Source organism: Adelges cooleyi, unplaced genomic scaffold (assembly GCF_023614345.1).
Source record: "Adelges cooleyi isolate 19-005CV unplaced genomic scaffold, UGA_ACOO_1.1 ACOO_flye_CR_arks_rails_tigmint_CR_PRNA_108, whole genome shotgun sequence".
NCBI classification, from domain to species: Eukaryota; Metazoa; Arthropoda; class Insecta; order Hemiptera; family Adelgidae; genus Adelges; species Adelges cooleyi.
In genome coordinates, this window is record NW_026095761.1 from 5,261,055 (window position 1) to 5,273,336 (window position 12,282).

General features: G+C 34.8%; 3 protein-coding genes across 3 annotated transcripts; 2 read left to right on the forward strand and 1 right to left on the reverse strand.

Annotated features, from left to right (window-relative positions):
* The first annotated feature begins 66 nt into the window (after positions 1–66).
* Positions 67–9,248, forward strand: LOC126839295 (protein grindelwald). The gene is made up of 5 exons (XM_050574530.1): positions 67–209; positions 398–607; positions 5,111–5,161; positions 5,372–5,553; positions 7,658–9,248. Exons 2-5 carry the CDS (start codon positions 445–447, stop codon positions 7,961–7,963), a joined length of 702 nt encoding a protein of 233 aa, XP_050430487.1. The 5' UTR covers positions 67–209; positions 398–444; the 3' UTR covers positions 7,964–9,248.
* A 411-nt stretch (positions 9,249–9,659) lies between these two features.
* Positions 9,660–11,746, reverse strand: LOC126839288 (xyloside xylosyltransferase 1). The gene is made up of 4 exons (XM_050574516.1): positions 10,647–11,746; positions 10,355–10,581; positions 10,047–10,296; positions 9,660–9,983 (listed from the first exon to the last, which is right to left on the reverse strand). Exons 1-4 carry the CDS (start codon positions 11,001–11,003, stop codon positions 9,777–9,779), a joined length of 1,041 nt encoding a protein of 346 aa, XP_050430473.1. The 5' UTR covers positions 11,004–11,746; the 3' UTR covers positions 9,660–9,776.
* On the forward strand, positions 11,633–12,043 carry LOC126840737 (zinc finger protein ZFP2-like). Its single transcript, XM_050576665.1, has one exon. The coding sequence runs from the start codon at positions 11,633–11,635 to the stop codon at positions 12,041–12,043; it is 411 nt and encodes a 136-aa protein (XP_050432622.1).
* The last annotated feature ends 239 nt before the right edge of the window (positions 12,044–12,282 follow it).

Sequence of the window (12,282 nt, forward strand, 5' to 3'; positions counted from 1 at the left end):
GTGTACCTACCTATACCTAAGCCCGGCCATCGGCGGCGGCGGCGGCGGCGGTAGGTGGGGGAGCAAGCAGGTAGAACGCGCGAAACGCATTCCTCGACACACACATAATATACAAGTACACACGCCGGAGCCGAGTGGACGTACCTACGATGGTAATAGTGCAACCGCGGTTAACCGTCGCCGGGATACGGCCACCGACCAGTAGTAAGGTGAGTGAATAATAAATTGCTCGTTTAGAAAAAAAACCACACACAATTTAACACAATATCGCCCGCGAAAACCGTCCGAACGTCACGTACTGAATTTTATTGAAAAAACAAAAAAAAAAATGATTACGTGCCCGCCGACTTATTTATTGTAATATTGTTTTTGCGTTAACTGCGACTGTTTTCATTAGTAACGATACCGGAGGACTCTACAAATCCGGCCATTCGTCCTGCAGCCATGCAGGTGGGCGGCCTGACTCTGCGGAAACAGTGCGGCGAGCGGACGTGTCCCGAATACTACGTGTGCTCCGACCACGACTTCCAGTGCTATCCGTGCCTGTCTTATTGCAACGACACGTCGCACAACTACGACGCCAAGATATGCGAGCTGCAGTGCCAAGGTAAGTCCGCAGCAGGCGTCTTGCATTAGCCGTTATTCCGCCTAAGTTCGGGTCGGGTCGGGTCTTGCGAAAAACAATCCCATGACTTTGAGTTTTGTGTTGTGCAAGTTCAAGAAAGCCAAACCCAACCCAATCCAACCGGACACGTACCTAACCTATCATAGACCAAAGTTATTTCCGTGAAAAAATGACGACAATTATGTCGGAAAAGGGGTTAACTCTGTTGCTGCTGACAACGCAAGTCTCCAGCTATACTTTAAACGTCGTCTTGGTGTAAGAAGGTCTGTGATTTGTGTGTATCATCAACAGCGATTACTTGTTTCTCAAATGACCGATTCGATTGGCCAACACATAAATCATTGTCCTATTAATAGCGTATAGCAGATCCATCTCTTTCTGGTTATGTTGGATAGGTTATCCTCGTCCGGACGTTCTTGAGTAAACACAAGACGACAAAATGGCCGACGCGCTGACAGGTGAACGGCAAAATACTAACTCGTCAGTTTCGGCCATCTACCTACTCGTGGTTGACCTTTAATAAAACCGTTTTATTTTATTTATATTTGGGCCAGCGGTTTTCCAGTGCGTTTTTTTTAACGACAACATTCGTGTCCCAGTTGTATAAATAGCGCCGTATAACAGTCAACAAGACATACTACTCAGCAGAGAAAAGCCACGCCGGCCCTAACGCGAAGACGACACCGTTTAAGTCCTAGATAATTGTCTGGCTTGGTCCTAAATTTTTGGAATACCCCGTTTGGAGTTTTAACGTCACACAAATGTCGCCTTTGCTGCTATATGGTGTTATCGTTGTATATATTTGGTTTGTCACTTTTGTGCACATCGTCCGGCGGCGGCGGCGCCCAATTCGGCGTGGTCCACCCAGGTTCTTTGTTTGGCAGCCGATATTATAGCAGCAGAATGTCCTTGGAATTCGCATTGGCCGACACGCCATATTGTACGCAATAAAAACGGAGGACTGTATTCTTTCGGCAGTTGTCTCAAAACGGGTTTAGAAAAAATATATTAAAAAAAAAAATCGACTATTGATTCTCCAACGAGAACGGTATGCAGTATGCCTTTGCCGTTAACCTCCCGGTCGAATGTCTGAGCGTCGGTTAGAAAATGTATTATGTAATTACCGTGTCATTATGGTCATGGATTTTTGAAAAAAAATTTGTTTTGTTCTTGTTTGTTCCTGGTTAGTTCCTGTATACCTACATACACAGCGATTTGGTTTTTAGGTCATACCTTCGAGTGCAGCGGAGGCATTTAATTTAGTATGCACTGTTGTTTAGAAACGCATTGTACACTGTAATCGTTGCCATGCTCTTCCATACGTGCTCCGTGCTTCGATTTTATTTTTTATTTGGGTTATAACGAACGTGATTTGGAATATTTAAAAATACCGTCAACGTGGTGTGTGCCCTTCACGGTTTATGGTCCTCAACGGTCGTAGTAGGGAGTACCCTCTGTGTAACGTGCACTGTTTTAAAAACAATTATATCAACCAACTCCCAAAAGGGGTGGAAACTTTTTAATTATTATTTCCCTTTATAAGGATTAAAGTCCGAAAATTACACCAAAGGTAGATCTAGAGTGGGGCTATAACATATAGTGATTTTTCTAATTTTCGGTTAGAATAATCCCGGAAGACCTATGAGATCTACCGTCCTAATATGATCAGTCCCCTCCACTTTGTCCCATACATTTTTCTGATACCCGTCGATTGTCAATTCACTCTCACATACAAAATGGAAATTTAATACGGTCAAAATGTAATTTTATTCTTTCTTTTTATTTTAGTTTATTCTAATCCCTACGTTCAGTCTAAATTTCAGACCATGTCCCTTGTCCTAAAATTACACATAAAGTTTCTACCCCTCATGGGGCAAAGGGTTAATGATTTTTTTTCTGGAGAGTTTCACTGTACCAAGATAGTATTATATCTAAAGAATATTACATGCAAAATAGGAACTAGTTCAATTATTTTTAAGATATTATGATTTAAATATTATATGTAAAATTTCTTTTGGGATTTTTCTAGATTTTCAAGGGAAATTAGTGGACTTTTTGAATTGAATGGCACAGGGGAAAAACGGTAGTTGTCTGTCACATTATGAACATTTTTTTTCTTCAAATAGTTTTTTCAATTTATGCCAATAATTTTTTTTATTTATGTCAATAGATTGTTTGAGTAAATACATTTATTATTAGAGTAGCATTTAATGTGATTTTTTTTGTTCTTATGTAAGAGGTAGAGGGATTCATGAACTTTGTTTTTGCTGTACTCTAAAATTTTCATTATGTGACACTACCGTTTTTCCCCTGTGCCCTTTAATTATTGTTTTCCTTCAATAAATTAATAAGTTGGTTGTACACACAGTGTGTACGACAGTTATATAAAATAATAATTATACATCGATTGGATAAAACTCCAGTCAGCATTCTGTGGCCATGTCGTGCCGTTGTAGTCAATATGATATGTAATTATAAACGCATAAACATTGTTTTCTAATGAGTAATAATGTATAATGTAACGATATTATTTTGTGGAAACAATATGTTGATAAAAAGAAATTAAGAGCCTTAGCCCTTAAGGTTGTCATTACGAGTAACCCACGAGTGATTTGAACGAGAAATAAAATATCCGCCTATTATTTAATTATTAATACATCTTTGCCTATGTGATTAAGTATCGATGTCGTCGGTGGGTTACATATTATTATTATAGACTGGAGACTTAAATGACACTATATGGCTACATTAATTATTATTATCTTAGTAACGACGTGTCGAAACAATAGGAAAAATCGTATCGCGTTTTATTTTCCTGTATATTGTTACATGTAATCGATCGGTATGAATTAACATAATATTATTTCCACAATAAAGTATAAAAAAAAAATATTAAAATAATAATAGGTATGCAAATAATCTGTTAAAAAAAAAAGTTTTTTTATATTTAATTTTTTTTTTTAGTAGAAGATTTATTGATTATTTTTTATTACCATTAATTTATAGATAAGAGTATACTTGATAATGATAATTTATGAAATTTATTTAAACAATTTTAAAAATATACGAATTCTTGTCTTCTGAAGAAGAGAGGAATTTTCGAGGGTAAATATTGGCGCAACTAGAAGAGTGCTAGGAAAGTTCCAATCTTTCTAAACTCGTTCGGACTTTAAAAAAAAATGTTAGTAACCAATTAGAAACAGTTCCGAAGTAAGGTTTATAATTTTTGCTGAAATTCTTAGGGTACTTTCAATTTTTTAAAAAGTCTGAACTTTCTTAGCTTTCCTCTAGTTGTGCCAATGCGGGTACATCTAATGCGGTTCACAATTTAAAATCAGAAGCGAAACACAAAAAACAAGTTTTAAAAAATGATATTAAGTATTTAGTCAAATAAAAACATATTATCTATAAGGGCAGTTGTAAGGGGTAATTGCCAAGAAGTTAAATCAATCTAAATCGAATGCAATTGAAAATAATGGCTGGTCGATAGTCATCGTTTAATTATTCTGCTTTTGAGATAGGTAAATCCCAATATATATTATATAGGTTGCTATTTAACTATTTACCAACCATCCCTTAATATACATTACCCCTTGAGTTAATTTTTTGAAATTCAATTGTTAAAAATGTAATAAAGATTTTATTTTAACATATTTTTTTTGCTAAAACAAATAATTTTATAGGAAAATTTACTGGTAACATACCATTTTAAACAAGCCTAGTTTTTTTAAATAATATTTATAAAGAAATTACAAATTCTAGTATTATTTCAGTATCAATAATAATCGGTAGTGGTGACGTATAGCAAGTCTTTAAGATACTTTAATACCCTGTACTACCCAGTTTAGCGAGCCTATATACTCTAGATATAGGGCTGTAGGCTGTAGGGGGTTGTGAGGTAAGGAGGGAAGGGGTGCCCTCTTTTCCCTTTATTTCTTTTTTTTTTAGGGCTCCCCCCTTTCGACCTAACATGGTCGATTATTGTAATTATCATACCATTTTCCAACCTTTGGCGTGCCTTGTTGCCGGGCAACTCCTGTGGAATTCGACCAAACAAACCCAGACATTTTTTTTTAGCTTCTATTAGGTTTTTTGTTTTGTTTCGTTTTGTTCCAACGCAAATCGACGTCGGTCTAAGGGTGTTTGAGTGCCCTATCAACTATTCATTTTTTCGCCTAGTTTACATGTTATTGGTTTATTATTGTGATATATACTTCTCGCTGCTGACTAAGGCCGAAATCGGACACCGGCTATGATGTTACTAGGAATGTCGCGTGCGCCCATCTGATTAAAAAATAAAATTGTATAATTACAATAACAAAAAATAAAACCCGACGACAAACGAAATCAAAACCGTCGTACAGTCGTCTCGGCGTGACCCGCCTGAACAGAACCCATACAGTACTTAAGCCTAATCACTCAAAATGGCGTTTTTTTTTTTGAAATTTAATTAATTGTTTTTTTTTTGTTTTGTCATTGCCGCAGATTACATTCACGACTACGTGCGCCATTATGTCAAGGAAAGAGACGTTCAAGGTAAGCCAGTCGGTTTGCAATTAATTATACATGCACCTAATAAAAACTATAATAATACTTGCAATATTTCGACGTTAGTTTTGAGACGAGGCGTTTAAATGACTATTGCAAATAGATTTTTCCAAGTAGAACAACAACAGCCTCGTTTAGAGGTTTTTGATCCCGGCAGAATTTTTTATATATAATTTTTTTTTTGTCCATTTCCCACAGAGGCCCTGCGAGAGCTGGAGAGCCTCAAGAATCTAATCATATTCATGACGGTGATGGTGGCCATCGCCCTGGTGTTCATATCGGTCACGCTGGCGTTCATATGGAGCCGGGAAAAGAGAATTAGGAAAATCAAAAACGGCGGTCAAGATTCGTTTTTCAAAAAAAAATTAGCCTCTCTACAGGTAAATATAGCCAAGCGCTATAGCTTGTTGCATATAGTGATGAAATTATGGTTTTTTTTTTGGACCACATGTAGGAATAACCCACCCGTGGACCCAATTTTCTGTTTTTCTACGCGTGCTTGTGCTCATGACGAGCAGTTAGTTTCAAATTAAGTACCTACTATTTACATATTTAGAGATATAATGTCAAAAAAAAAAAAATGGTAAACACTAGTCTTTTAAACTTAAGTCTAATAATTGGCAGACCCAAAGTCAGAATACTAGGTAAAAAAAAAAAGAGAAAATTTCTTTTGTAGAAAATCACATATTTTATTTTATTAGTTTATTTATCCGAGATATAAAAATACAAAAAATACCAATTTTATGCGAATTCCTTAGCGGTATTTCTCAAGTTTTGAAAAACAATTTTCTCTATGGGTTTTTCACTAGGTACAATGTTTTAACAATTACTATGTTTTCACGTTTTTAAAGGCCAAAGTCCTAATAACGGTTATATTTTAATATTGTACCTACAGCTAGTTGGATTCATTTTCTGAAATTTGTGAACGTGCTGTATGTTAAAGTCGGAATAAGATCTTAACAACCATTGTAACGATCAACATCGCTTTAACAGTGATTTAGGCGTGTACCCGTGACATTTCTTAGGACTACCATATTATCTGGTTGTGTAAGATCATCAAGTCAGACACACCAAGTGTTATTGACATTGTTCCATAAGGTGTGACAGTGCCCGTTATTTGGTTTTTGAATACTCTATTTTTTCCTTTCATTATCTTTATTTTTTTTTTTTTAACACCTTCGTGACCAGTAAACATGGGCAGGGTTTCTTGGTAATATTATTATATCTATCCACGATGCGGTGTATCGTTTTCCAACAGACAGGTGGTGTACAGTGCCATAATAAAGGCGGGCAACATACCAAACAAATTGTGTGGACCTAACAACTAACAAGACAGTGTAGGAATTAACTAAAACTGTTCAGAATAAATCGCCTTAAAGACAACGATATACTTTAAATAGTATGTTCTTCCCATAGCTGTTGACAATATTGATACATTCACAATCTTGAAATTTAATACTGTGTTTCCATATTTTTGTTTTTATAGGGCAGGGGTTCCTTAATAGAAATTAATTATTCAACAAAAAAAAAAAAAAAATTGTATGTTATGTTAAAGTACCCCCCCCCCCTCATATTAATAGATATCTACAAAATTACACTGAATAGAGTCCTAAAAATACATCTCAGTAAGTGACATAAAGCAAAAATGGGAATGAGCAGATGCGAAAATAGAAAAAAAAATTAAAAACATCATAATAAAACCGAAACCTTCTCGGCTCTCTCTGCATCAAAGCCAAAATACAATTTGAAATTATTGCGTTTTAACGACTATACCTTGCAAGAACTCATTTAAAAAACAAAAATTAATTATTATTCGCGTACACACGTTTAGCGATAAGTTGTATGAAAAAAAAAAATATATATATATATAAATACTTATGACGGTATCTCGAAGGTCGAATGAATGTATAGAAAATTTACATTACTACTCGGTAAATACAATAGGTACTAAGAAACAATAATATTTAGGTATTATTGACGTTTTATTTTTGGCAATATTCGTCACTGTAAAAATATGTTTGAGATTAATTATTCAAACTGCGTTAACGGCCGTGGCCAATGAATTTATGTATTTAAAACAAAAATTAGGGAAATAAAAAACCCGGTCTCTGTTGATTTTTTCAAAACGCATTGCGTAAAACAATGTAAGGTGACACTATATTTTAGAACACAAATTGTTATTTACATTTTGCAATTGAATTAATTAACGGGTATGTTGGACGTTTTTTTAAAAATTATTATTTTTTAATTTTTGTGTCTACCTACTGGGGAATTTAAATATAATTTTGTAGGTACTTAAAATATTTAAATACTGACCATTTTACACAATAACTCGACAGAGATATATTTTCTATTTTGAGTACACATAAATGTGTCTGGTTTTTTTTTTTTTTGTTTCACTTTTCCAGGCAACGGACACAAACCCTTGCCAACGATTTTGATTGCTTTTGTTTTATATTGTTTACATACGTATATTGTCCGCAGTACCTGAAAAAGAGAGACAAAGTGGCCACCGTCAGCGAGTCGGTCAGCGCCAAGATGCACCAGTCGACGGCGTCGTTGGCCAGCGCCGTCACGCAAACGGACATCGTGACGCCGGCGTCTTCGGCCGGCAGCGGCCACCGGACCAACACGTCGTCTGCGTCGTCCGGCGGCGGCGGCGGCAGTGGCTCGTCCAACAAATTGCCGTGCGAGGACGCCACACTTCTGGAATTCGCCGGCTACGACAACTTCGCCTTGAAGTCGTCGCCGGTGCTCGGCAAACCGGCCGAATTGCAATTCACACCGTGAGCGGACGGCGCGTACCAGAGTTGGCCGAGACTCTCGTCGACTCTGTTCAAATATTATTGTTTACAAATTTTTTTTTTTTTTTTACAAAAATACTTTTTCTTGCTCATCACAAAATATTGACTGTAGATCTACATTATTATTACTACTATAGTTTAGATTGTTTTTAATTGTTATTGCTGTGTAATAGTTGAATGTATAGATATCATGAAATATTTTTTAATTTCATTTAAAAAAATATATATATTTTCGTTTACATCACATTTTAACGTTACTTTTTACATACGTACGATTTTTAATGATTATTATTGCAATTATATACCACATCGTTTACAGTATTATTATTACATTTATTATATAGTCTATATTATTATGTGTTTTATAATAATTATCCTGCGGCGGCGTAACGCGCAGTACTTAATAGTCGTGCCTATATTATGTTATGTTTTTTTTCATTTTCGCCGACCATTTGTCGGAGGCACTTTGTAGGAATATTTTCTTAAAGTATTCGCTGTTTAGTAATTAGTAAGTATTATAGTGTTTAGATTTAGAATAAATGCCGCTGTGCGAAGGATGAAACAAACCTTTGTCAGTAAACCCCGTCCAATAACTTTAAACGTTTTGATTGTACTTTTATATACAGAAAGTACAATCTTGACAATTTTAATTATTTATTTAGCGATAGTGTAAATATATTTTTTTGTATATAATAAATATTATTAAGCGTGCATATTGTGTAGCCTATCTTTGCAATTTAAGGTGAAAATAGACATATAGCACTAATAATTTAGGCAATGATTTAAGTATTATTAAAATAATAGTATTTGTTTTTTTAGCGCGTCCGTCGAGTATTATTATTTAATTTTTATATACTACACGAAAAATAAGACAATCATATTGCAATTACGATAATTATTATTATAATGTATTTTGATTATATTATTATCGATGTCCGCGTTCGGATTGTGATGTTCCAACAAACGTCAAATGATGTGCAATTTATTAAGTTATATTAAAATATTGTCCTAATTGTTGTTGTAGCACATAATAATTATTTGTATGTTAATATGTAAGAAGTAATATTGTTTTGTTTGACAACATTACTATTTAAACGTGTATCAAAAGCAATAATAGTAATAATTTATTCACTATACTAAAGAAGATACAAGAACTTATAATATTGATTACTAGAACTATAATTAGTTCCCTAGTAATGTATGTTTTTTTTATTTACATCTAATGAACAATCAGTATTAATAATATTATTAACGGACAATCTGTTATTTTTAAAATAATATTTTATAAGAACAATGACCTATTTGTGAAATAAAAATACCTTTTTTAATATATTTAAATTTATGCATTTTGTTTGTCTATCTACATCATTGGTATCAAGAATGTAATATGTAAAACATAGTAATTGGTAATAAATTATGATACAACGATGGTAGATATAAAAAAATAAATACTACTCAAGAAGGAAGGCCGACTGGTAAATAATAATTACATTAATGTTTTAAAAGAGACCATTTTTAAATCTAATGACGTCTATTTGAATTTGGTAACAAAAATCTCCAAACAATAATTATGTTAAGTATTTCTGTTTAAACTTTGAATCACAAAACTTTGGATAGGTTGATGACTGTTTGGCATGTAACAAATTATTTTTTTTTAAAAACAACACATAATAATAAACAAATTTGTTTAAAATAATATTCATAAGTCAATAGTCAGTAAAAATATAACAATTGTCGATAATTTATTGTATAAAAAACATTTTTTGCCTATTTTGTAGGTTTTTTTAGAATTATAAAGATTAGTTTGACGGAATAGGCGTGTTGCAGTTGCCGTGATATAAATTTATTTTGCCGTCACACTTTGCAAACGAATCAAACGTCTCGGCGTATCCGTGATGTTTCCACCAAGTGCAGAGCTGACGATTCCATCCACACTCCAATTGATAGATCATTTCGGGGTATTCAAAACTCACCAAAGTGTACCAGTCTTGGTCTCCCAAATGACCCTAAACAATGTTTTATACAAATTCAATAAAACAAATGAAATAACTATTATCGCCTTCACTCACTTTAAACAAATACTTTTGAACAACGGTGGAGATCCATTGCGGACTGATGAGCCGATCGTACAGGACACTGTTGTTGTTACGCATTCGCTCCAAGTTTAACAACACTACACCGCTGTTCAAACCCTGCATGTTGCCGCGCTCTGCTTTCGGTTTGCGCTTTTCGCCTTGAAAATAGCGCCATTTCCATAGGATATGATGGTAGACCGGAGACAGTTCTGGGGCCAAGCCGAATATTTCCGTATCAGTAAAGCTACAACAAAGAATGTCGGACATTCGGATACCATTATTTTGGTCAAAGTATCAGTTACTTGTCGAATATGTTGTGAAGATCGCAAACACTCGAGTGAAACTCGGTGTCGACGTCCAGCACAACAGCTTTGTCCACAGTATCAGGAGCGACAAGATGGAGTGCGGGCGACAAGTAGAACACATCATCGCTGTAATAAGACCCCTTCGATGACTGGAAAAATCGTTTCAATGGCTCGATTTTGGCGTGTACGGTTTTCAGGACATCTTGGAAATCGTGGTGAATCACCTGGATTATAAAAAAAAATCCATGAAAAAAAGTAACTGACGATAGATAAGATTTAACATTCATACCTGGAGGCGAGTTTCCTCATACTGTTTCAAATATTCTGAAATCACATTGTCCAATGTTGGCCGACTCTCATTGTCAGTTATCAGGTTCAATTCGAACGTGGAATGACACGTTCCGCGTCGGCCGATCAGGGACTTGAAAAACTTCCGAAACTTAGCTAATAAATATCCGTGCGAGATTTTCGTAACAGTCACCCAAATGCTAACTTTTGTTTCTGGTTTGTTGGCTACACGATATGAGGTTTGCACTTTCAATTGAACATCAATGGGAACTTTCGGATTAAAATACACAATGACAACAACAGTAAACAATGCAATGGCTATGACAAACTTGGCATAAGACCGCATTAAAACCACCATGGACGCATTTCAATCATTTAAGTTAAACAAAACGCGATGTACCTATTTAATTTAAACAACTTTTGAACGTTGACAAAATTTATCATAGTAATTTATTCCACTGTTCCACACATCTAATACCTACTACTAATAATAAAAAAATTGAGGTTTTCGTTGGCGGAAAGGAGTAAAAACTGAGAAAATAGAAACCAATAGACAACAACTGCTAAATACTATGTAACTTACAAAGTTTATCACTTCAATATTTTAATAACTAATAAGATTGATTAAAACATTTTAATATAAAAATTTCGTTATCGGGTATTATCATATTACTATTTCTCCGTGATATTATTTTTTCCATGACAAACCTAACAACTCTCTCTGTCTCTTTTTAACGATGTCGATATTCGGACCTCTCTCTACTCTATCAGTCCATTTCTTTACAGGTCTATGATGGAAACGTTGACCATTACCACGATAACGTGGAGGTAAAACGAGTAAACAACACGACGCTCGACGAAAAAACAAATAACAATACTATTATGGTGAACTGTGAAGTCTCACATCGAGTCAATAATTGTAGTTTCTCGGCACCGTGAGAAATTGTCTATACGACGAATCTACCTAACCCGACGGTGTAAGACATTATGGAAACAAAAATTCCCGTACAAATCCCATACGGCCATCCTACGAAAGTTAAGATCCACTTCTGTTGGGTTTGCAAGAAAGTGTTCAAGACCAACATAATGGTCGCTGCTCACATGAAAAACCATTTGGCCGAGGAACCATATCAATGTCGCCTCTGCTTCAAAGAGTTTATCTTCCCAACAAAACTGAAAATTCATGAAGGAAATCACTTGATCAACAAGTGCGATGATTGCCCTATGCAATTCGATAATGTACTCGGCCTGCTCTTACATCGGATGACTAGGCACACACCCGAAAGGCCTTACGAGTGCGATATGTGCGAATTAGCGTTCAAGAGGAAAGCCAGTTTAGCTAATCACCAGAGAATCATTCATACTGACACCGACACTGAAGATAGCGAAGATGCATAAGTTTTATTTCTCAGTCGATTTGTAATCGGAGTCGTGCATTAAACTCTTATTTTAAAACAGAATAATAATATAGTAAAACAAATTTATGTTTATTTATTTAAATTTTGTGTTTGTTAAAGTTGTTTGTAAATAAAAAATAAAAATAAATTTACTCTATAACCACACTAGCAAATTATTTGAATAAAATCATGTTACACAGATAATTGTTTCAATAATGTTTTTTTATTCGAATACGAATA